Source organism: Perca flavescens, chromosome 14 (genome assembly GCF_004354835.1).
Source record: "Perca flavescens isolate YP-PL-M2 chromosome 14, PFLA_1.0, whole genome shotgun sequence".
NCBI classification, from domain to species: Eukaryota; Metazoa; Chordata; class Actinopteri; order Perciformes; family Percidae; genus Perca; species Perca flavescens.
This window is the reverse complement of record NC_041344.1, coordinates 7,181,938-7,206,743: the sequence shown is the minus strand read 5'-3', so window position 1 is coordinate 7,206,743 and position 24,806 is coordinate 7,181,938. Positions and strand designations below refer to the sequence as shown.

Genomic DNA, 24,806 nt, shown 5'->3' with positions numbered 1-24,806 from the left:
CTTTTTCCCCCCAGTCCGACACCCCTGTGTGTGTGTGTGTGTGTGTGTGTGTGTGTGTGTGTGTGTGTGTGTGTGTGTGTGTGTGTGTGTTAGGAGGATCAGGAATACCCTACAAAGTGAGGTTTGTAAATGCAAGTTTTGAGTTTGTACTTGTAGGATTAGTTTAGATTTCTGTTTCTGGCTTCTTTAAGACGATAAATGGGGTAGAGATAACTGGAATAAAACTTCTTTCAAATGTGTAGCAAAATACCATTAAGCATGATTGTATCTCTCTAATTCTAACTTCAAGATTTTAATTATACACCTGTGTAGCTCTGAGGCACGCTGACATTACGTGACGTTACATAACACTTATTGACACCCACTAATTTCACATAAGTATAGCTTTGGCCTTTAGACAAAACGATGCGGCAAAACGAAACTACATGACAGCGTGTGTGTATGTGGGACTGTTTTCAGTTTTTCAATGTAAAACTCATTTGTCAAAAATTTGAATCTTGTCTTTTCCAGATTCACACCACTCGACCCGGTGAAGGTGTTCCTATGTGCGACCATGTGGCATGAAACCTACGATGAAATGATGAAGATACTTATTTCAATATTTCGGTAAGTTTCACCGATGGTTGCCTACATGGGAAACAGAAACAATCAATAGGCAGGTCATGTGTAGATGGCAACCCAACATTTGCAAAAGTCTTGCGAGATGGATGAAGTTAGGCATTGACCTTGAATGGTAATAGTTAGGATAGGTCTTAGGGCAGGCTTAGGGTTATGGTTACGAGTCAGCGAGAGTTTTCGCTAGTTTTTGTAAGTTTTTGCAAATCTAGGGTTACCATCTATTTTGTTCCCTTTTTTTCCACCTTCTTACTTGCATGTAGGTAGGCAAGGTTTTTAGTCTGAAACCAGCGGATACATAGCATTAGAAGAAGAAGAATCTAAAATGCCACTTGCTGTCTTTGGCCTCATTGTTATCCCAATGGTTTTGCTGTGGTCACCTGTAGAGCAGCAAAATAAAGGAAGTATTAATTTGGTTTTATGCACAAGGACACTTAACAGTGTTTGCTACCTTGGGAGCTTAAAACTTGATATACAGTAGGTACAAAAGTTTGATTGCTCCATAACCATATTGTTTCATCACTTTAGTCCTCTTTATTCCTGAGATTTAAAATTCAGAAAATTCATGGTAAACAACTTTTTAGCAACATTTTTAGCAGTGTGACAACCTCCAATTTTATTGTGGTACACATGTACATCCCTTTTGATTCTTTCAACCTTAATTTAACATCAACATCATCACCACAGTAGCTTTATGTGATTCTTGTAACTCCCCAGACTGGACAAGTACAGGCCGAAGAAGGAAGGGGAAACAAGTGATGTGAACTTTGAAGCCCATATCTACTTCGACGACGCCTTCAGAGATGTTCCTGGTAGTCAGGGGCGCCACGTCAACAAATATGCAGAGATGCTCGTGGAAATTATCAGAGAAGTTTACGGGTAAGAACTGTGAACTCAATCTTTATGAATATTAAAATAAAGGAATGATACATCACAGTTCATACTCAGAATGCCAATGGATCTCACAAATTGTCACTTTAAATGAAGGTGGCAGTAGCTCAGTCCGTAGGGACTTGGGTTGGGAACCGGAGGGTTGCTGGTTCAAGTCCCAGTACGGACCAAAGTAGAGAGTGTGGATTGGTAGCTGGAGAGATGCCAGTTCACCTCCTGGGCTCTGCCAGGTGCTCTTGAGCAAGGCACCGTATCCCCCCCCAAAGCGCTCAGGGTCCAGCTGGTCCAGCACTGGCAGCCCACTCACTCTGACATCTCTCCATTTGTGCATGAATAGGTCCTGAGCATGTGTATGTATTGCAGTCCTATGTGTAGTGATTTCTAACAGAATGTAAATTGTAATTTCAATAAGAAAAATACATATCTTTCATCCTCTGTCATCAGTATCTTCATAAACATCGATAAAGGCCTCTTCGAAAAGCAGCAGCAGATCCCTGATCAGAAGATCATGACCACGCCGTACGGAGGACGTCTGGTGGTCACCATGCCACATGGAAACAGTATCACGGTTCACTTCAAGGACAAAGAACTCATCCGCAACAAGAAGAGATGGTCTCAGGTGATAAAGAATGATGTAACAGAGTTTGATAAGTATCCAGTTTGAAAATTTTCATAGCTTAAAAATGTCACGTCACCTACGGTCATTGCCTTTCCTTTACTGCCAGTAAGATGTAGTAGTGTGAAATGTAACTTTAAGGAAATATGGTTGCTAAAATGTTTATGTGACTGTCTCGGAGTGTGTTTGCAGAATAACTTTTGATATTTTACAGGTCATGTACTTGTACTATCTGCTGGGCTGGAAAGTTTCAACCAAGTGTTTCAAAAGGTGGGGGAAAGGAGGGGGCAAGGGTGAGAGTGAGCTGTATAAAGAGTTTGAGGTGAGATGAGAGAAAACACATGCACACACATGGTATGACCAAATGCATGCGTTACAATATAATACAAAACTGTATCTGCTCCCCCAGAAAGAGAAGCACAACACCTACATCCTGGCTTTAGATGGGGACACAGACTTCCAGCCGGCTGCTGTGATGCTGCTCATTGATCGTCTGAAAATGTACCCACGTGTCGGGGCGGCGTGTGGCAGGATTCACCCCACTGGCTCAGGTTGGTCAAATGCAATAAAAGGACTGGGACAGGAGGACAACCGGACAAAATGAGTTTGATTGTTGATTAAAGCCGGGTCAGAAGTATACTAGACCAATCAGCAAACATCTCATTAGATAAAATATATACAAAAATGGAGTTTTCAGAAAAGCTGGCATACTTTTTTTTTCAGATTGAAATTCAGAGGCAGCTACTATCAGCAACCCAGCATCTAATCGTCCAACTGCATGTAGGAAGGGTTTATGTTGTTAAAAAAAGAGGACAATGAATTGTTTATTTTACAGTGTAAAAGTTAAAGTAACCGATGTCCAAAGTTAATTCATTCATTACCGTGACAGATCCCATTGGATCATTCCTATGGAAAGTCAACAAGTGTACTCTGTAATGGATGTTGTTGAAAATAGAGCACATATGTAAGTAAATAAGAGTAAGAATAATGATTACAAAAAGTTCAATTAGTGGCTTCCATCTTCTTGATCACTTCAAACTAATTTACGCTCAATGGTGTTTTAAGCCCCCAACTAGGGATGGCTGAAGTGAAACTGACGTTCCAAAGCTTTGTCGAGATCCCGAAGCGCATATGTTTCGAAACACTGATTCTAAGCGTGATTCAAAACACCCATGTCACGTGACTACGGCTAAATGAAACATCGGAGTGTTTCACAAGTGTTTCAACAGGTGGCATGAATCAGCGTTTGATTGACAGGGTCGGGAACACACAATCGCACATCAGTATGAAAGTGAAGTCAACGCATCTGGACCTCGTGGGTTTTTGTGAGAGGAGTTTGATTTTGAGATAGCGGATTTTTGGTGATATAGTGACATTCATAGTGCGAGTTGTTTAGTTATATTTAGGCTTACATTTAAATTTACACATTGACTGATAGGCTAGAGACAGACAGAGTATACATAGTGACACATTAACATATTGATAGGTAGATACATATATAGATACACAGATAGATATATATATAGATATAGAGATAGAGATAGAGATATAGAGATATATAGATATAGATAAATAATTATGATTGAAATATAATAAACTGTTGGGACATTCATATTTTTGAATAAAAATCTATAAAGAATTGAGACATTGTGGCTTGATTTCTTTTATTAATATTCTTTTGTCATGACCAAAATAACATTATGCACAGTGAGGAGCCTACAGGTTACAAGCTTCACATATTAGAAAAATACAATAATAAAAAATGGCTCATTGTCAAGGTTGTTATAGATCAACACCTGCAAGTGACCACTAGGGGTCATCGGGTGTCGTATTTTTCCGAAGCCTCGACACAATATGGCACATTTGCTTCAACGGTTTCATTGTTTCACGAAGCCTCGATCTGCCCACCACTACCCCCAACGTCTCTTTCCAGGCAGTGCTGCGACCATTGACTTCAAGGCTCCCAACCCTAACCTTAACCCTAACCATAACCAATAAACCTAATTTACTTAAAACACATTTTGTAGAAAGTTGCCTCTCAAGACAATCAACACTTTACAAATCAAAGAGCTGTCGCAGACAAATACTACAGGAGCAGATAGTAACAGTTGTAGTAACAGTTGTGTATTTCGCTGGCAGGTCCCATGGTTTGGTACCAGAAGTTTGAATACGCTGTGAGCCACTGGCTTCAGAAGACAGCTGAGCATGTGTTCGGCTGCGTGCTTTGCAGCCCAGGCTGCTTCAGTCTGTTCAGAGCAGCGGCGCTGATGGACGACAATGTGATGAAAAGATACACCATCAAGTCCTCGAAGGCTCAACACTACATCCAATACGACCAAGGTACGTGAAAAATCAGAAAAGCAGTTAGCCCGTCTATTTCTAGAACTAAATAAATATAAAAGTCTGACAAAAAACAGAGCTAGTTTACCTGACAGAAGCTGTAGTAATGTGGATTTACAAGGCAAACTCATTAATAAAAGTTAATGGTGTCGTGGTTAAAGTAGATTTGACACTGACAATCTCTAATGGTCCCTGCAGGAGAGGACCGCTGGCTGTGTACTCTGCTGCTGAAGCAGGGATGGAGAGTGGAGTACAACGCGGCCTCCGACGCCTACACCAATGCCCCGGAGGAGTTTAAAGAGTTTTACAACCAGGTTATTAGAAAAGCCACTCAGAATTGTATGTTATTGAGATTTGTGCTGCGCTCAGCCTGCTTCTGATCAGCCAACACATTCTCGCTCCCGACTCGTCTCATACGGCCGTTTGGTCAGGATCCCATGGTGTCACTTTTTAACACACTGGGTACCCCATTAGGAATGAAGGGTAGTCTGATCCACTTTAACATGTGGTTAACGTTGTGTAATCACCCACGTCTTTAGTTTGGTTTAGGAAAAGATGTGGTTTGGGTTAAAATAAATACATTTGTTACGTAACCTAAGTCATGTACGTAATTTAAAATGCATCGACATTGACTTTTCGTTTCACACAGGACACAAACAGCGGTCTCCTGGGTGAAAGTCCTGTGTAGTTGACCCATCGATCCACCCCAAACCTCCTAGCTTTGCAGACTTTGTCGCTCTTTATACTACTCCACCTAACTTTTTTCTTAGAAGCAGCCATGCACGTTACAAAAATGGCTCTAGAGGGACCTGACCAAGCGGTCATATCTGACATGTTGGGATTAAGAACTGGTTGGATCAGCAGGTGTTAGCTACATGTGAAAGACAAAAAAAAGGGTGAACTCCTTTCTGCAACACTCTTTGGACCAGATCCAAATGCCTAACCAGTTCTGCTTCATGAGAAGTATTTAACTCAATTGTTAACTGTCATAAATACCAGGTGTATTAAGTTATTGAAATGACTGTAGCTTTGTCTGCACCAACAAAACACTGCTTTCCACATCTTCCATCATGATAAGTGTGTATCATTCATTTTACAGCTCCGTGGCATTAAGCGGATTCTGTCATGTGTTTGCTATTTAAGTGAAAATTACAGAAATATCGAGATATCCTATCCATAGTTATTACAAATATATTTTAGATGAAGAGAAACAATATTAAAGGTCCCATACTACGTTTGTTTTCAGGTTCATATTTGTACTTTAGGTTTCTACTAGAACATACTTACATGCTTTATTTGTTAAAAAAACACATTATTTTTCTTATACTGTCCGCAATTTATCTGTATTCACCCTCTGTCTGAAACACTCCGTTTTAGCACCTGTTTCTTTAAGCCCCCTTCTTGAAAAAAGCCCAGTTGTCTCTGTTTGGCCAGTGTTTCTGGGTCTTTAGCATCTGAGCTATCAGCGTCTCTGCAGTCATTGCAACCAGGGAATGATGGCACTGTAGTTGCACTACATGAAGTGCAGCTACAGTGCCGTCATTTCCTGGTTGCAATGACTGCAGAGACGCTGAGAGCTCATTTATGGAATAGTGGTGACATCACAACCATACAGATTTCCTGACAGCTCGTTTAAATGCAGTTTCTGAATACGGGCTGTGTCTATTTCTCTGTGGATTGAGCACTTTGATACTTTTACAGTATTTACATAGCACCTCAACCTGTTTTATCAAAAAAGGACTGAAAACCTTTAATGGTTTTGTTGGTATGCAAAATAGTAAGAAATTTATTTTGCGAAAATATTGGGTCTCCATAATGTGATGGTTTACTGGCTTGAGCCTACTTTTACTTAACCAGAAACCTGCTGGTTTAACTGAAACTACAGCAAGCTGCAGAAATACAGAAATATTCTAACAACCATGTCTAACATTTTACTGTATAATTTATGCTAATGTTTACTTGCTATTTTCAGCGTCGGCGATGGGTGCCATCCACCATAGCCAACATTGTAGACTTGCTGGGCTCTGCCACCCTGATTTCCAAGAGGAACCCGTCCATGTCTAGATCCTACATGGTCTACCAGCTTTTCAACTTGGCCTCGTCCATACTGACACCTTCCTCGGTCATCCTTATGATTGCTGGTCAGGCTTTTTCTTGGTTTATGTTGTTTTTCTGCCAAATATACAAGCTTAGCAGGACAGCAATAGAAATAAGATTGGACTGTTTTATTATGTGTCATGTGTCAAATGTAAGCATAAGAGCTTAATTCTCAATCATGCAATTCGTAACTTGATGCAAAAAACAAAAAAGGCCAGTAGCTTTTCTGTAATCCTGTTGGCTGACAGACAGACAGACAAACAAACAGACAAAACGAGCTGAACACATAACCTTCTTGTAATGGATAATTGCAGTTCCAAATATGATTAACTCTTCTGTTGTCCTGAGGTCAAATTTGACCCTTTTTCAAAATGTTTCAATGTCATAAATTTGGGTTTCTTTCAACCAAATTGTCAATAACATGTATGGTTCCATACAACACTATTCACAAGTAAAAATAGGTCACTACTTTCATTGAATTTGGGTGTTTTGTTCAATATAATAGCATTTGAAGAAAAATCTATAAAAGAACGTTAAAAAATTCACAAAAATGTGACAAAAATGTCAGAAAAAGTAACAAAACGTAAAAATAAAAAAAAACGACAAAAATTACCGGGAAGGAAGCCGAAATGTTGAAAAATATGTCATGCATGGTCGACGGGAAGACAACACAAGGGATATAATGCAAATGAATGAGGATGCTTACTATTATTATTATTATTATTATTACTACTATGTGGTTGTAAAACCAGTTTTTTTGTTTGCTTCCTGTCAATCATTCAGGTAGTTTGACTGTGCTGCTCGACATTCAATCCAACGGTGCTCTGATCATGGCTTTGATACCTCCTGCTATCTTCCTTGGCATCAGCTTCAAGATCAAGCCAGACACTCAGATTCTTATCGCAGCAATCATGAGCACCGTGTACGCCTTCCTCATGATGATAGCAGCCATTGTCATACTATGTACGGAAGCCCAAAAACCAATAAAGCCTGTTGAAAACCAAAAGGTTTTTGGCTTCTAAGTCTCATTTTCCATCTGTTTCTCCTTCATCAGGCACCATAGTGAAGGACCAAACCATCCTGACTCCCTCCAGCTTGTTCATCATCACCCTTGCCAGCTTTTACGTTGTTACTGCACTTATGCATCCTCAGGAGATTGGCCTTGTGTGGTTTGGCTTGCTTTACATCCTCTGCATCCCCAGCTCCTACCTGCTGCTGTCGATTTACTCCATGGTCAACATGAACAACGTGTCCTGGGGCACCAGGGAGACAGCGCCTGCTGCTGGAGCTGCAACACAGGCAGCCAGAGCTCCAAAAACCACAGCCCAGAAAGGTAGATAGTATTTGAAACTAGATTAGATTATTGTGCATGCATGCATTTTGGGAGCGATAAAACCCCCAAATATTACAACCAGTTAATTAAAGATTTTATATGTTGAGCACTGGACCGATTAGTGGGTAATATAGCAACTTTTTTATTTATTTCTGGGTAAACTATCATACATCTGTAATACAATTAATCTTGTCATTATCAAATGTACTCACCCCAGTTTCAGTGAAAACATCAAAATAGAAACTACGTTCAATTAATTTTGTTATTTGTTTTGTTTGATTCTGTTTTCTCACGTAGTTGATTGCTAGTTTTATATTGATCAATGCATGTACATTTGTGAATGTACTTTATTGGCGATCAATTAACTTGTAATCTCACCTTATAAAATTTTATGTAAATACAAAAAAAAACGTAAAAAAATGTATGACAAAAAAAGAAGTTACACAGTTATACGTTTTTGGGGATTGATTAAAGGGCAAAACAATAACCATTACATTCCTCCACAGCACTGCGGAGGGGGTCTGGCTAGTCCACACAGCATTCTGGGATGGGAGATACTGTAAACATGCTCTGGTTTATTCACATTTCTTTAAACCAATCACAATCGTCATAGGCGGTGTTAAGCTTCGGGCAGAGCCCCGCTGCCTCTGCAAAATAACCTCGGGAAGGAACTTGTTTTGGTGGAACATGTACGTTCAAAAGTTATTTTAATCGTGTAATAGAAAACTCAGATTGGACAGATAGTCTAGCTAGCTGTCTGGATTTACCCTGCAGAGATCTGAGGAGCAGTTAACTACAATCCTCAGAGTATTCCAACATAAAGAAAGTGGAAGGTAACGGACATCCAGCCGAAAACAGTGAAATCCGGTGGAATTTCCGGCGGCAACGGAGCAATCTCAGAAGTGGAACGTCGTGGATATAGACTAAACTACTACAAATACAGTTACACTATGTTTCTCCATCATTTGTTCGAGTTGAATTGAAATTAATGATTTACCCTTCCAGCCAAAACCACCTTCACACGGTTCTTCTCGCGGGGCCAATGCTGTAGAAAACTGTGTTGGAGAGGTAGCGCAGAAGAGCTCATCGTCAGCCGAGACATCCAGACTATTGAGGCCACCGAGCCTGACGCTCAACCCCAAAACACTATTGTGGAGGATGTGAGGAGGATGCCTGAGGAGGAGCGGAGGTAAGATCTGATGGTGGAAGTGATCGGAGGGTTAAATGGAATTTTTTTCGTCTTTATTTGATCGCACAATTAAAACCTATTGTATGGTAAAAGACATATTAATAGAGCATCAATGGATATGTGCAGGCGTGAAAGGAAGCCCAAGGGCCCAATACAAAACAATTCAATCAAGTATAATCATAAACATTAGAAAAGACAAAGCAAAAGTAAAAGAGGGAACAAGAGAAAAGAAAAAGGTAAAAAAAACTTAATTATGTAAAAATTACAATAGAAATACATTTTGTGCAGCACGTTTTAGATAAATTCACACTGCCAAATTACAGTGTAAAATACGTATTTTAGAAATAACTTTACCAACAAATGTACCCTACATTGTTTGCACTGGTGTGTTTCTGACTGTCATTTCTTAATTAGTTCTGGGCAACAGGAGCCTGCTTTCACCTGCCCTAACCAGAGTAAGTACTAATATGAGGAAATTTAGAAAGAAGAAATCAAGCTTAAGATCAGTTGCAAGAAATTATGACTCGAACTCGTTCATGTTGTTTAATATTTTGTTGTCTTGCTCTTTTGTCCAGGTTGGGTCACACAACTGCAGAGTTTGTCTAATGACGTGCGCCTGCGGGAGGATACCCTCGACGAGGTGCGAATTTCTCTTTTTATCACTTGCCCTAATTGTCTAATTGTAACTGTCCTCTGTCTCTTTATTGCCACTGCTAAATATTATGTGTGATTGTTTCTGTACGTCCCTTTGCAATATTAGCCAGAAATTTGTTGCACTTGTGCAAAAGTAAGACGACTAACAGTGGCGGTTCTAGGGGGGGCAAACGGTGCCCCCTTAATATTAAGCCTCGACACATACATTTTAAACCCCACCTTCATCCCTAAAGAGGGGATATTACTTATGTGCAGTGATAAATAAAATGTAATGATAAACACTAAATGAGTATTCTTATGTTAATTGTTATATATGTTTCGTGTAGAACCAAACCTAAGGAGGCTTGGTGTGGTGGTATGTAATGCTTTTATTTGGTAGCCCTAAAATTGCATATGGCCCCACCCTGGTCCCTCCATTTGAAATGGTTGAGAACCGCCACTGGACATTAAAGTTGGTGATCCTGTGATTATCGGGGTCAAAGATATCAGGCCAAATTTTAAGTTTTTAATCTAGTGATGTTTAAAACAGCACTGCAAAAAAGTCAAACAACATAATCCTATGAAGTAATTATGTCAAATGAAAATATTATATGATTGTTTTTTTTTCTCCAAAAACCTGGAAAGTCACGTTAACATTTGTGCAGTTATTGTCCTTATTTTAATACTTTAACTTTGGCAAACCATAAAATACAACAAGGGTATACGATACAATGCAATATATTTTTCCAACCCTACTTTGAGGTAGCATGATAAACACATGGAACACTTTATTGAAAGAAGTTCTATATTCCTCTGCAGGATGAGGAGCAGTTCTTCAGAGAGCTGACAGCCAAATACCTAAAGCCTCTTTCTGTGAGCAAAACGGAACAGAAAAACATGGCTAACAAACTCAAGGAGTTTAGAAACAAGGTAACTATGTGCGTGTTGGCAAAACGCTTTGATGATGCTGTGTTTGAATGTGAATAACTTTTATATTATATATAATATAATAATATATTTTTTTTTACAGATTACCTTTGTCTACTTCATTTTTAATGCCTTATGGCTCATAGCAACGTTCACTCTCCAGCTCTTGAGCTCGCCTTTCTTCATCCAAGTGCCAAAGGTCGACATCAACCTGCACTACACTGGAGAGTACATCACCATCGAGCCCATAGGCTTCATGTTCCTCCTGACCTTTATCTTCCTGGTTCTCATCCAGTTCTTAGCCATGCTGTACCACAGGTAACCAATCACCTGCTGTCAGCTCAAAGCAAAGGAGTAACTTATTTTATATATTTTTCATGGATTTAGAAAGATCAGTTATTAATGTTCTTGTTGTGTTGTTTTCTTTTCAGAATATGCACCCTGATCCATTATGTGGCCTTCCTGGATACCGAGTCCATGTCTGAAAAACAAAAAGAGCAACAGGCACTCAAACAGGTAAATACAACTGCTATAATACTACTGTTACTACTAGGGTTGGGAAACACCAGAGGCCCCATGATGCGATATTATCACGATACTTATGTCACGATGCGATATTATTGTGATTTTAAACATATTGCAATATTCTGCCATATGTTGCAATTGATTCCCTTTTTCCAACTTTGAAATTATGTCCCCAAAGGAAAACTTTGTCAACATGTTTTATCATTTCACTTCAATGTTCCATCTAGTGGACTGAAAAAGCAATTGATTTATTATTCTAATTTAGTAGCAAAGAGTTGAATTCTCGTGCAATTTAGATCGATACTTTGCATCTGTGTATCAATACAGTATTGCCATGGAAAATATCTCCATACCATGCTAGATTAATTTTTTCCCCCATCCTTAGTTACTACCACCATTACTAGTGCTGCTACTGCTATAGTTTTGAGCTGTCCAACTCTGTCTTCTTATTAGGTACCCATACTGCACTCTCAACTACGTTTCACATATATGAAAAAGTTGCCCGTGGTTAAAGTTGTGAAATGAAACAAAACTGCTTGGTTAGGTTTAGGAAAAGATATTGGTTTGGGTTCAAATAGTGTCTTTGTTACTCCGTAACTTAAGTTACATACGTATTTAAGAACATTTTGTACTGTATGTGACATCAGTTAAGTACATTATTATTATTTGTTGTATTTGTATTTTATATTATTGACTGTTTTATTGCCTATGCACATTGTAAAGCACTTTGTGACCTTGTCTGTGAAAAGCGCTGTACAAATATATTTTACTTACTTACTTATGTATGCTAACTTATGTACATAAGTTAAGTACATTATGTACTGTATGTGACATCGAGTACATTATGTATCCTAACTTATGTATGTAAGTTAAAATAACTCAACATTGACAATTGGTTTTGTATGGGACACAAACAGCGGTCTCCTGGGTGAAAGTCCTGTGTTTGTTTGACTGACTTACGCAAACAATGTATGCAGACTTTGATTAGAAATGTATTTGTGATACGTCAAAAATAATGTGGTATGAAATATGTTTCCATCGAAACCTAATTGAGAATGCAGTTTAGCTGTACTGTATGTGAACATAAATTTTGAGACAGGGCTGAGCTGTCCCATGTTACATTATACGCAAGGCCTTCAGTCACAGGTGAAGTAAAGGGTTTTCAAAATACAGTACAACGCAATCTAAGATATAAAACCCTCCTGTTTGGGCCACGACCATATAACCATTATAACCACACAGATACTGTGTAACTCGTACCTTTCTCAAAGCACAATACTTTGTCAACAAATCAATTTATGTGACACGGTGCAGATTTTACTTCATAGTAGATGGAAAGCAGCAATAAGGTTACTTGAAATAAATGTTCACCCCTTACTGCTGCTGCTAATATCGATAATAATAAATCTATAAATCAAATGAAACACATCAGCTCTCAGATAGCGTTCGTGCTGTGATTCAGTCTTATTGTTCATGTTCTGAACACAACAAGAACATTAGAACATAACTACTGAGTCACAAAGTCAAGTTGTTGTTTTCCAAATGTTTGTCAAGCTTTTAGTTTTATTAGCGCGTGCAAGCAAGCGCACAATGAGTGGGAGCAGAGCCATTTAGAAAGGGCCAATTAATGTGTCAGCTACAGAAACATAAACACTGATGTGACAGCATTAAACCTCACCCTTTCAGTATCATGGAAAAATTGTTGACAAGGACATTGTGTAAAGATTTTCTAAAGTATTCTAGGTGTGGTAGCACTGTTGTGAACTGATCATCTGAATTCCCTGCAGGTCCAAGATAACGAAAGCGATGACGGCGAAGATTTAGTTTTTTCAAGGGTCCTCAACAGCCACGGCGATGGAACTCTGGTGTAAAGGATGAGGAACCGCACCATAACGGAAACCAGTTTTTAGCACTTTGAAACAAGCACATACTGTACTGTAGGCTATGAAGGAATTAAAAAGCTATATTATATTTACAGGTTTTACATTTATATTTACTGCTACATTTTAAAATCTGTATTGTGTCTCTGTTTCTTATCATTGTCTTGAATATTTAGAAATTCCCTTTAAGAGTGTATTTAAAGTTTCACATGAACATCAAACCGTATGAAACCAAATTTATTTTAACTTTTACTTAACTAAGGTCATGTGTATAATTTATGTAACAAACATACTTATTTTAACCTAAACCAAGATCTTTTTCTAAACCTAACCAAGACACACACACACACACACACACACACACACACACACACACACACACACACACACACACACACCTTCAGACTTTTGTACAGTAGTCTTGGAGGACCGACTATATGTCCTGAAGAACTGATCAATACTTGAAATTTAAATTGCTTCTTTGGAAGAAGGAGAAGGTTGAAAAATTTGAAAAAAACTGGAAATGTGGTATTTTCTTTAAATCTTCAATTACCATGCAAATTACGATTGTGGATGGCCAAAGACAGCATATTAAAGACACTAGAACAGTTAACACTCTTTTATTTATAAAGGACCACCAACACTTATGGCATCTATTGACAACTTTTGCACAGTTAAAAAGTTTAAACACATATTTCCTACAACTTATTTTCATACAACAGTTTCTCTATAATCTTATATTATTTACAAAGTAATATGTGTTACAGAAACGTTACAGAAATGTACAACAAACAAAGAAGAACTGGGTTCATAATCCCTAATTGCAGTGACATTTAAATCAAATTTTTAACACTGTGATTATTCAACATGATACTGCTGCTCCAGGAAACAGCAGAACAGAAATACCATGAAACCTAAAAAGCATTGAGTTCAAGGTAAACAGTCTGATTGCACAGACGTGTGTAAGTAATCCACAGAGAAAGTACATTGTTTTTTTATGAGTCGGTTGCTAAGGACTGTTGTTCATTGTGCAGCTTATAGGCTTCGTTTTATTATTATTATCCAGATGCATTTGTCCCATAAAAGCTGCAAATGCTCTGCCCACTTCTGAACCAAGCTTACTATTTATTATGTACAATAAAACCCTTTGGAGCATCTCTGATGGTAGAAAACGAATATATGCATAGAAACCAAGTGACAGATTATTTCAAACGCTGCACAGTTTCAATTCACCTACCCTTCCTTGTGACCCATGACCACAAGACAGCGTCAAGTTATTACTGGCTTTCCTTTTAATAACCTCACTTCCCTCTGCCTTCTTTCCTATTCACCAAACTCACCACACTTCCACTTTCCATCTGTGACTTTAATCACATGCATCAAAACACAACTTTACAGGAAAATGTAATTCTGACCTCAGTATGTCAAATAAAAGGTTCTTTTGAATGGCAGTTGTAGAATTCAGTTTCAAAAGCCCTTCCAGATGGTTCTCTCCACAAGACTAAAGTTATTTGCATGTACTGTCAATGTGCATTGAATTACCACCGGAGTGCTTCATATCCCTAAAATCAGTACAACCTGAGCTAAAAGGTTATACAAGTCACTAAGCCATTATAATGAATAAAAACATTGAAATTGTGTCTAAAATAATACATCTGTTTTTTATCTAATTTAACTAAACAAACACACAAAACACATTGATCCAAAAGATTTCTAAATGTAGAAACTAAGCAAAATATTTCCTCAATACTCCAGAACTTATTTGAACATTTTTGAGATATGCTCGTTTTTACGAGCAGAATATAAAGGCATTTCGATGATTTAACAATGGTGTCACGCGGATTTGCACCACACGTCACAAAATCACGAAGTGTGCAACATAATATCACGATAGACAGAATGTTAGCTTTCTGCTCCAAAAAGAAGGAACTCTCTAGCTGTTATGGCGTTTATAAATGCTCAAAGAAACTCTGGGAGAACCTCAGACTTTATCTACACCCAATATTGTCTGACTCCTTTCTTTTCTGACTGTACTGTGTTTCCACCCGCTGCTGTCTTCCAAGGAGCGATCGTTGGACTCGGTCGTCTGTCCGTCCACGTCATCTGCCAGAGCTCTCTTGTACACCCCCGCCAGACTCTGCCTGAAGCGCCCCCTCACGTCCAGCCCCATGCAGAAGTACAACAGTGGGTTCACACAGCTGTTAAAGTAGGCGACGCCCTTCGCCAAAGGTTGCCAGATCTTCACCACAGCGTTGTTACTGTCCCCCATCTTCACCAGCAGGAGGCAGTGGTACGGCGCCCAGCACAGGAAGAAGGCGACAACTAATGATGCTAATATGCGCAGGGGGCGGGACTTCCCGGACAGGCGGGTGCGTCGGATGCCAAATCCGGCCAGGATGTAACAGATGAGGATGACCATGAAAGGCAACAGGAAGCCGCACACGAAGCGGATCAAGAAGAGAGCCAGTTTAGCGCTGCTGTTGTTCCCCTCCTTCACTTCCAAAGAGCACTTGCTCACGTTGTTCTTCCCCAGGTAGACTTGGCGGTGGACGAAGAATGGAGCGCTGAAGAGGATCGAGGTGCTCCAGACGCAGACAGCCACCACCCTCGCCACCCACAGGGTGCGCCGTCGCTTGGTGAAGACGGGCCGCCAGACGCAGAGCGCTCGGTCCAGACTGATCACAGCCAACAGAAAGACGGAGCAGAACATGTTGGCGTATTTGAAGAAGCCGTTGAACTTGCAGATGAAGATGCCGAAGGGCCAGTGTTTGAAGAACAGCTTCTTAGTGAGGGAGAAGACCCGCGAGAAGCAGAAGATTAGGTCAGCAATCGCCAAATTCACCAGCCACACGTTTGTGACTTTTGGCTGAGGAGAAAGTAGAACAGAATAAATAAAAAAGTAAAAATCTAGGAAGGGGAATCAAGACAGAAAGGAGAATTTCTCGTTTTGTTAGCGAAAAAAAAGGCCTGAGTGCAACCATTAACTAAAGTAAAACATTGAACCAACAGTGTGATAATACTTTTGGCAGTGTACATAAGCTGAATGCTTTAATAACATACTGTATGCTCTAAATATAAGTATTGAGTTGATTTTCAGAATGCAGAAATGAGCTCAGTCTATTTTATATTTAAATATTGCACTAGGCATGTTGGAAGGAAAATCATGGAGCATAATAAACAGATGTAGTGTTCAGTGTCTGGTCTTTTATAAATCATACAGTGCGTTCCAATTACCTCGGAACTCGAAAGCTGGAGCAGGGAACGACGTCGCACCCGAGTTGAATGCGTTCCATTTACAAGTTGAATTATGATTGTTTTCATTCGCTCTAGTTAGGTTAGCCATTGCTAGCAATGCAAGTTTAGAACAACGCGTTAGACTGTTCTAAACTGTTCTTTTGTGCATGCAAACAGCGTAACAACATGTCCACAGATAGAAATTGGACAGTGCTGCATGTAAGGCTGATTTAGTGAAACACAAATAAGACAGAAGTGCTAATAATTGTATGTTACTACAACTTTCACAACTGTTGATACACAGAGCAGCCATGTTGGATTTTTAGCACATTGGTACTCGGCGGTTGCCTGAGTTCCGAGCTTGAAAATCCGAGGTCCTGGCTTTGACCTCGGAAAATCAGACACCCGAGTACAAATGGAACGCACTAATAATAATAATATCTCTTTATGGAGATTAGCAACACACTAACGGGACAATCAGCTTCAGGAAAACATTTATTTTTTCTATTTGTAACTCTCTTGTAAATCTACCTTGAGCTTGAACCCGGCCACCCAGATCACCATGAAGTTCCCTGTGATGCCGAGTACGACGGTCAGAGTGTAGAGGACAATGGAGACGTTGTCCATGATGGCGTCGACATCCACAGTTGTCGCCTGGTCATTCTTGGAATTGTTAAGGGTGGAAAAGGAGCCATTGGGAGACATGGTCTGGCTGTAAAACAGAGAATACACGGAAAACAAAATGTAACCCATCATATAACTCCTGCTCTAACAGACAACGAGGAATAAAATGCAACAAGGGGATATGGGGGTCAAAGTGGATTAGTTAAAGGCTATATGAAAATACAGTTTGTGATAAGGTTTGTTTCTGCAGAGCCTGAAAAGGGGTAAAACCTTTGCACAGTCTAGTCAAAATGTTGATATTTGACAAGTTGGGGACGGGTCTGTGAGAGACATGTGGAGGCAATCCCATCCCACTTTTTTCAATTATCATTACTGCCCCTTTTAAAATACAGTACGTAAATTAATTTGAAGCAAATTAAGTGGTTTTAGGACACCCATTATTAATCTGACTGGAGAAGTTATTAATTTGTAAATGACATTACATTTTTATGTCAAAGCAGAATCAAAGCTACTTACAATAAGTGCATTCAACCATGGGTACAACCCAAAAAGTGCAAGAATCATGCATCAACTTCTTGAAATACACTGATCATCTTCGAATGCTACAATGAGTTTACTGGAGGGTCTTCAAGTCTCTGTACGCACAAAGCGCGGATTGTGGACTGGTATTTGACAAGTTGGGGAACGGTCTGTTAACATCTGTTATAATCTACACACAGTCTTTATTAACTTAACACAATGTATGTTAACACCAGCTAGCCGTAGAATGCTGGTCTGTCAAAAAGGTCAAACTGAATTTCACATTTTTTTGTTTATTACAAAGACAACTCTGCGTTTCCTTCCTGTTTTCTATAATCTTGCAGCAGTGAGGAGACTAAAACAGGTTCCTGGTCAACCAAAGATGGTCTCTAATTTCGAAACTGGTTTTGGGTTACTTCCTCTTTTACTGACATGGGAAAAAATCTTAGTAAAACATGAGGGGCAAGAAACACCTCTCTCAAACGAGTAATCTTTCCTGATCACTAGCTTTAATCTGCATATTATGCTATGAAAATAAACATTAGTCAACGGTAGGAATTATGTGTTTATGGATAATCTGTGCGTATGTGACGAGTCAGATGAGTCATTGTGCTTCAGTGTCTGAGAATGTGTCAAGGTGTCTGTATACTATTGCACATGTCAGAGTGTGTGCGTGTGTGTGTGTGTGTGTGTGTGTGTGTGTGTGTGTGTGTGTGTGTGTGTGTGTGTTGACTTAAAATACAATTATGGGTGTGAAAATGATCTGTTTACACTCTTTGTTTCCTGTTAAATGTAGCTTTATGTGATTTCTTTTGTATTAAGCTAATGTTTTATAGTATTTGGGTCTAATATAAAAGTATAAAATGTTCAAACTTTGTCTGAGATTACCTAACAAACTTCTGCACAGCATTTTAGCAGTATTATATTGTCATGGCGAAGTGGCTCTGTACAATAGTGAGCTTGCAAGCTAGTTGGAGTTGCTGGAAGGTGTATTTATGTACTTTTGTACTAAATGCCTGTGACAGAGGCTTGCAGATCAAGAGATCAAATTGATTATCTTCAATTAACTGAGATAAGATGATCCTCTCATTTTATATAAGGTAAAAAAGGCAGGTTGACTTTCACCCAGGAGACAAGGGTTTATGTCCTACTAGAAAATAAAAGTAAACAGCAAGATCGATCGTAACATTTCCCACATGAGTGGTTTATGTGAAAAGTATATAATTCATTAGATAACATTACGCAGGTCTCTTCTGTTGTTTATCATTTGCGAGCGCTCTGACAGTTTTCTCGGTAGTCTTATCTTTCTTGCACGTTTGAGTGAAAGATACTCATCAGTTTCAGGGGGTAACCTGAATACTTTTCTACTGCTATTCTAATTCATTCTAATTCAGCTGCAGGTCCATCATTTCAAAACTGTATTTGTAACTGAAGCAAAACACACGACACATGCAGACAATAAAAAAGTAAAGTTACATTTATTTTGAATCAAACTCTTTTCTTTCTTCACACACACACACACACACACACACACACACACACACACACACACACACACACACACACACACACACACACACACACACACACACACACACACACACACACACACACACACACACACACACACACACACACAATGTGGCATACCAGCAATAAACCACAAGCTTGACTTCTTGAGACATGACATAAAAAGCAGCTCTGTGAAGCTCGTTGAGACATGTCCTGCACCTTTGATTAGCCACAGGTATTTACCATTTCAGTACCAACTCCCTTTATTCCTGAGACAGGTTCTGTCTAAAGTCAAACAAGGGAAAACACCCAAAATGTCAGTGATAATAGTGTGTATATCCATTTTAAACGAGGATGTCGCTCTGTAAAATCTAACTAACATTTAAAGAAAGTTTGAGCTATAATCTTTCTTTCTTGCTCTTTTAAATAAGTTGGTTAATAAGTTGTTGCTTGAATTAGAACAAAAAAAAAGAAGTGCCAGCTCTCTGTGGTTGTTGGTATGAGATTGTGGCAAAGTGAAAATAGAATAGAAAACAGATGTTTAAAAATAGGGGTTGACCGATATAGGGCTGATAATCGCTATTTTAAAATGACAGAAAGTCAGAAACATACAGACAGGGAGGTTAGTCAAACCTGAGAGAGAGGGGTAACTCCAGCCCGTTTCAGAAAGAGAGGTAAGTTAACCTCAGAGTCAGTTACTATGGTAACGGAGTCTGTAAACCTAACCTGGTCGGGAGCAGGCTCAGTCTCCTCCCTCTGACACAGGGCTCTTCATTTCCTCATTCAGTCAGTCTGTAGGCTATCAGGCGCATTTTAGCACAGTTTGTTATCGGCATGAATAAAAAAAACAATTTTCGGTTTATTAACCTTGCTAGGCAGACTATAAAACTTTTTTTTTTCTCAAAACATGGCATTTCTTTTTGTCGACGATCCCGTTGATGAAGAAGCTGTATGACTTCGGACGGAGTTAAACATACGTCGGGAGAAGATATTGAGGCCGCGACTATAGATGTATTTTCATTTCCAGATCTACCTATTTGAGCGGTATCGTTTTTCTTCCCAGTCTATCAGTTACGGAGCCTACATAACCTTATTCGTCCTCATATCACTTAGGCCGGCTACACACTGTCTGCGTTTCAGCTGCGTGGCATGTCTGTATTTATTTCATCTCCCATGTTAACAGGTTAGAGATTGCACACTGCCTGCGTGACATGCACGTCTTAGGCGCGGCTCGAGCCGAAAACGCGTGCATGCTAGAAATAGGACCGACGCCTATTTTTCACGCAACATGCGTTGGAAGTGTTTCCATTCAAAATAGAATAGGAAAAGATGTTTATATGTCATTTTGACACAAATACATTAAATAAATGACATTTTGATGTTTGAAAGTCTCTAGGTTTTGACATAAATGCAGATATAAATGTAATTGAAAAAAATTATTATAAATAATTATCAATTTTCAAATATTTCACCTGTCAATACAAAACCAAATATTCTGTAGCCTATTTTGCCATCAATACTGCCGACGTCGTCTTTGCTGTAATCAGATCAGTATATAGGGTTGAAGAAAACGCTGTTATTTCATTTTGTCAATGGGAAACATACATGTGTAGACAAGGCTAGCAGCAGTAGCAGCACCGCGTCAGACATGTTTCTGGTGTGTAAAGACACAGAAAACGCCACGCAGCCGCCACGCAACAGAAACGCCACGCTCACGCCACGCAGCCAGTCTGTAGCCGGCATAACATCACCCATCGTGGACATGCTGTACATCCCAGCAGATTCATTGTGTCACATGACATTTTTTTGCAAACGGCAGTTTTCTTTACAACATTGGTGACGCAGAGCATATTAGTAAAGCCACTGTAGCAAAGCGCCGTCAGAAGAGTGTGACCCGCTCTGAAACGTGTTTTAAACGTTTGTGTAGTGTTCCCTGGACACAAACCAGTAAGAGCCATTAAAAAGGAGTTCCCTAGTATTGCAGGTGAATGATGTAAACCCTTTGAAATAAAAGATTATGAATTATAATTCTGTTAATGATGGTGCTGCAGCCTCAGAATGGGATTAGTAGGCCTAGGACTTTTTCGCAGGATTGCACCTAAATGAAATAGATTATAGGTTCAATACCATTTCACCAGTAAATTATACTTATGACTAAATATGATATTAATACACTATATTGGAATTTATGCATTTACTCTAGCAGCAATTTTCTCCCACGCAAATTGTCTCTCTTTTGTAGAAGCCACTGTGTTGCTTTTTTAACGAAATATATGTTCAAACTCGCTGTTTGTGCGCATGAGTATTTTCGCCAACCAGTTTGTTTGTGGTTGTTACCATGGTGAATTATAGTATCATGGCTCCATTCGTGCTGCCCTTTTATTGTAGTGGTGTACGGTGGCCGACAGGGGCAAACGCCCTGCAACTTAAGAAAACACACGCAAATAGACAAAACACAAGCAAATTAAGAAAACATCTTCATTAATTTGACAACACATGCGCAGCATTCAGCAAACGCACTGCAAATACACACAACACAACCAAATACATAAACGCGCTGCAAATAAAAAACGATGCAAAAAGAAAAGCACACAAACCCTGAAAACAAATGCAACAAAAAAACGCTGCATCCAGATTACACAACGGAAGTTCTCCAGGCTTCTAGAGGAAGCAGCTAAAGGGAACAGCTTCATTTTCATGTGCATGTCTTGTCAAATTAATGAAGTTGTTTTTCTTTTTGCATTGCTTCTTTTTTCGGGGTTTGTGTGCTTTTCTGTTTGCATTATTTTTTATTCGCAGCGAGTTTGTTTGTGTTGTGTGCTGCACATGTGTTGTCAACTTAATGAAGATGTTTTCTTAATTTGCTTGTGTTTTGTATTTGCGTGTGTTTTCTGAAGTTGCAGGGCGTTTGCCCGTCGGCCACCGTAGTGGTGCACACGCGTGAACCTACTCTGAGTTGATTGAACCAACTCAAATCAGCTGTTCAGGAAACTAAAACTCAGAGTTTCCCATCTCAGTGTAAACTCAGACATCAGGGTTAGACTCAGAGTTTGTTAAACCTCCTTCCTGAAACGGACCCCTAGCTCTGTGTCAAACAACCACAGACCTCCAACCACTGTGTGACTTACATACTCCTCGCTTCACTGTGGTGGGAACTAATCTAATTAAACATTACAAGAACTAGCCCACTGTTAGCCTGCATTGCAAGACTATTATGTAAAAGTTTGCATATCAACAGTAAAAAGCATCACAAGAAAATAATGAAGAATCTTTTGTGTCAAAGAATTATTGAATATAAAAAAGGAAATGATATCAACTCACTCACTCAAAACATTCCAACAAAAGACAGCAGCTTCAGGCTTTGTAGTGGTGCAAAGAAGAAATGACCTGAGCCCAATAAAGATTTCCTGTTCTAAACCATTTTAACTTATTCATAGCAACAAAAGGCCATAGATTTAGCTCACAGCTTCTGCTTTAAAAAGACCGACTGTTTTGATATTTGTACAGAAAAAAACTTCCGACACACACACACACACACACACACACACACACACACACACACACACACACACACACACACACACAGAGTGCTGTTTTTTTTTTTTTTTTTTTTTATTAAGTGTTTCTGGCTTCCAAATATTAGTGATTTGAAGGTAGGCATCTCAGATTAAAACTGCTAGATTTGGTTGAAAAGTGAAAGTCTTTTAGAAGTCTAAGTTACATAACGGCTCCTCACTACATGTTGAAAATATAGCCATCTTAATGCTGTTAAAACAGTTTTAGTATGATATCTTTTACAAAGTACGAATCTCCAGCAACATGAGCGATCAGTGTGTATGTGCAAGCCCCTGCAGTAAAAAAACTGTTAAGTGCTTTTCACACTGCATTCTTTTAGCCCTGGGCTAAGATTTGACCCTGGGCTTACACACACATTGTTAGCCCAGCGCTATAAGATTCACACTGCACGTTTACTAGCCAGAGGTTAAATGTCAGTTGGAACATGAAACACATATACTTTTCCCCGTTACACAGTGTCGACGTTTTGCCTAACCCTGCACCAGAACAGGGCCAGTAAGCCCTAGGCTAAAGTCGGGGTTAGCCCACTTGGACTGGCCAGGATTGTGCCAGTGTCAATGCTTTCTTAGCCAGGGGCCAACAGCTCCCTTAGCCCTTTGGTTAGGTTTAAAAAAAGATTGCGGTTTGGGTTAAAATAGGTGCATTTGTTAGGTAACATAAGCATGCAACGTTAGTTAAGTATAATAAGTCAGTTAAAATTTGCCAACATTGATGTTTTCTTTCACATGGGACACAAACAGCGGCCTCCTGGGTGAAAGTTGTGTGTTTGGGTTCCACCCCGGCCTTGTCCCTACGTGTAATTTGTTGCTCTTTATACTACGTCACCTGACTTCCTCCTTAGAGGCAGCCCTGTCCTGCATGGGGCACTTAAGGGGTAGGCTACCCAGTGTGTTTAAAAAGTGACATGAGGGGTCCTGACCAAGTGCCCGTATATGATGGGTTGGATCAGCATGTGTTGCATAAATGTGAAAGATGTTATGAAACACTGTGTGGACCAGATCCAAGTCCCTAACCAGTTCTGGTTTCTTAGCTCTGATGTGTACAATTATCTCCATCACAAAGGAGATAAATACCAGGTATAGCCTACAGAATGTCAATATGAGGTGCAATTAACTTAGACAAAAATAATCCTTATATTGTCTACGCCGTCTGGCTTCCTCCTTGACGCAGCCCTGGACGTCTAATTACGTTGGTTATATACAAATGAATTGACGCATTACCTTTTGGAGGTATGTGGATGAGAACAGCCTGAACAGTTACCTGTTACCAACAACTAGATGTTTTTTGACCTCAGAATCACCAGATTAGTGCTTTAAGTGAATTTAAGTAAACATCAAACTAACTGATGCTTTCGGTTTGCCATGGACCTCCTAAAGGCCAATCTGAGATAGATAATATAAGTAACTATATTATCTAACTAGTAAATAACTAAAACATCACTGAAAGGCAGAAGAGACCACTGAAAATTTCCAAAATTAAACCAATCTGAGAAGGGAACAACTTCCTTAGCAATCTTGTTAAGAAAGTAAAACACAACATCAAACTTATACATCACAAATACTTTGTCATTCCGCTGGTATTTTTCTCCAGCATCTGCCTGACCTGGCCATAACGTTTCAGCTAAGTCCATCAGACAACACAGCAACCACAGAGACTCAATTGAGGAGTCAAGCATGACATACAGGATCCGTACAGTAGATTGACCTCCGATTGTACAGTTAATGCCACGCAAAAACATTACCCGTCTTCCTCAGATTGTTTTTATTATCAATTTTTCTCAGCATAATATGGAAAGGTTGCTGTGATATATATATATATATATATATATATATATATATATATATATATATATATATATATTTATACATATATATATATATGAAACACATCTGTAAAATTAGAAAAACTGACTCCGATAATGTCATTATTTCTTACCTGCAGATGTTTAACTGATGTTGCAGCGATTAGGTCAGCTGCTTCAGTGTCAGTGTTCAGAGGCAGAAGTGAAGACGCATATTTGTGATCTGTCTCTGTGTGTGTTCATGCACAGTTAAGTTCCCTTGTGTCACTGTTCCTTCAAGTGGTTTTATTGCCCAAAAAAAAAAAATAACCTTCACACACACACACACACACACACACACACACACACACACACACACACACACACACACACACACAAACCCTTCCTCTTTCTCTCTCTTTCGCTTTATGTCATGTGTGTCTGGCTGCATCTTCCGATGTGACTGCTTCTGTTTTTCTCAGAGTCAAACTCACTTTGTCTCTCTGTCACACACA

At 39.3% G+C, this 24,806-nt stretch overlaps 2 protein-coding genes across 2 annotated transcripts; one reads left to right on the top strand and one right to left on the bottom strand.

Moving 5' to 3' along the window:
* The first annotated feature begins 2,026 nt into the window (after positions 1–2,026).
* LOC114567959 (chitin synthase) lies at positions 2,027–13,110 on the top strand. The gene is made up of 15 exons (XM_028597262.1): positions 2,027–2,125; positions 2,337–2,409; positions 2,536–2,673; positions 4,262–4,462; positions 4,661–4,776; positions 6,435–6,603; positions 7,343–7,522; positions 7,614–7,892; positions 8,898–9,081; positions 9,496–9,536; positions 9,657–9,721; positions 10,534–10,644; positions 10,745–10,959; positions 11,073–11,157; positions 12,954–13,110. The coding sequence occupies exons 1-15, from the start codon at positions 2,051–2,053 to the stop codon at positions 13,035–13,037; spliced, it is 2,016 nt and encodes a 671-aa protein (XP_028453063.1). The 5' UTR covers positions 2,027–2,050; the 3' UTR covers positions 13,038–13,110.
* Positions 13,111–13,650: 540 nt separating this feature from the next.
* Positions 13,651–24,559, bottom strand: LOC114567973 (C3a anaphylatoxin chemotactic receptor). Its single transcript, XM_028597286.1, has 3 exons — positions 24,447–24,559; positions 16,812–16,992; positions 13,651–15,912 (listed from the first exon to the last, which is right to left on the bottom strand). Exons 2-3 carry the CDS (start codon positions 16,983–16,985, stop codon positions 15,028–15,030), a joined length of 1,059 nt encoding a protein of 352 aa, XP_028453087.1. The 5' UTR covers positions 16,986–16,992; positions 24,447–24,559; the 3' UTR covers positions 13,651–15,027.
* Positions 24,560–24,806: the final 247 nt, after the last annotated feature.

Excerpts from the sequence above, each read along its gene's own strand:
- LOC114567959 (XM_028597262.1), top strand. The coding sequence starts at position 2,051 with ATGCCACATGGAAACAGTATCACGGTTCACTTCAAGGACAAAGAACTC. Across the intron at positions 9,082-9,495 it reads ATGCCTGAGGAGGAGCGGAG|TTCTGGGCAACAGGAGCCTG; the intron begins GTAAGATCTGAT and ends TTTCTTAATTAG. Across the intron at positions 9,537-9,656 it reads TTTCACCTGCCCTAACCAGA|GTTGGGTCACACAACTGCAG; the intron begins GTAAGTACTAAT and ends TCTTTTGTCCAG.
- LOC114567973 (XM_028597286.1), bottom strand. The coding sequence starts at position 16,985 with ATGTCTCCCAATGGCTCCTTTTCCACCCTTAACAATTCCAAGAATGAC. Across the intron at positions 15,913-16,811 it reads TGGCCGGGTTCAAGCTCAAG|CCAAAAGTCACAAACGTGTG; the intron begins GTAGATTTACAA and ends CTTTCTCCTCAG.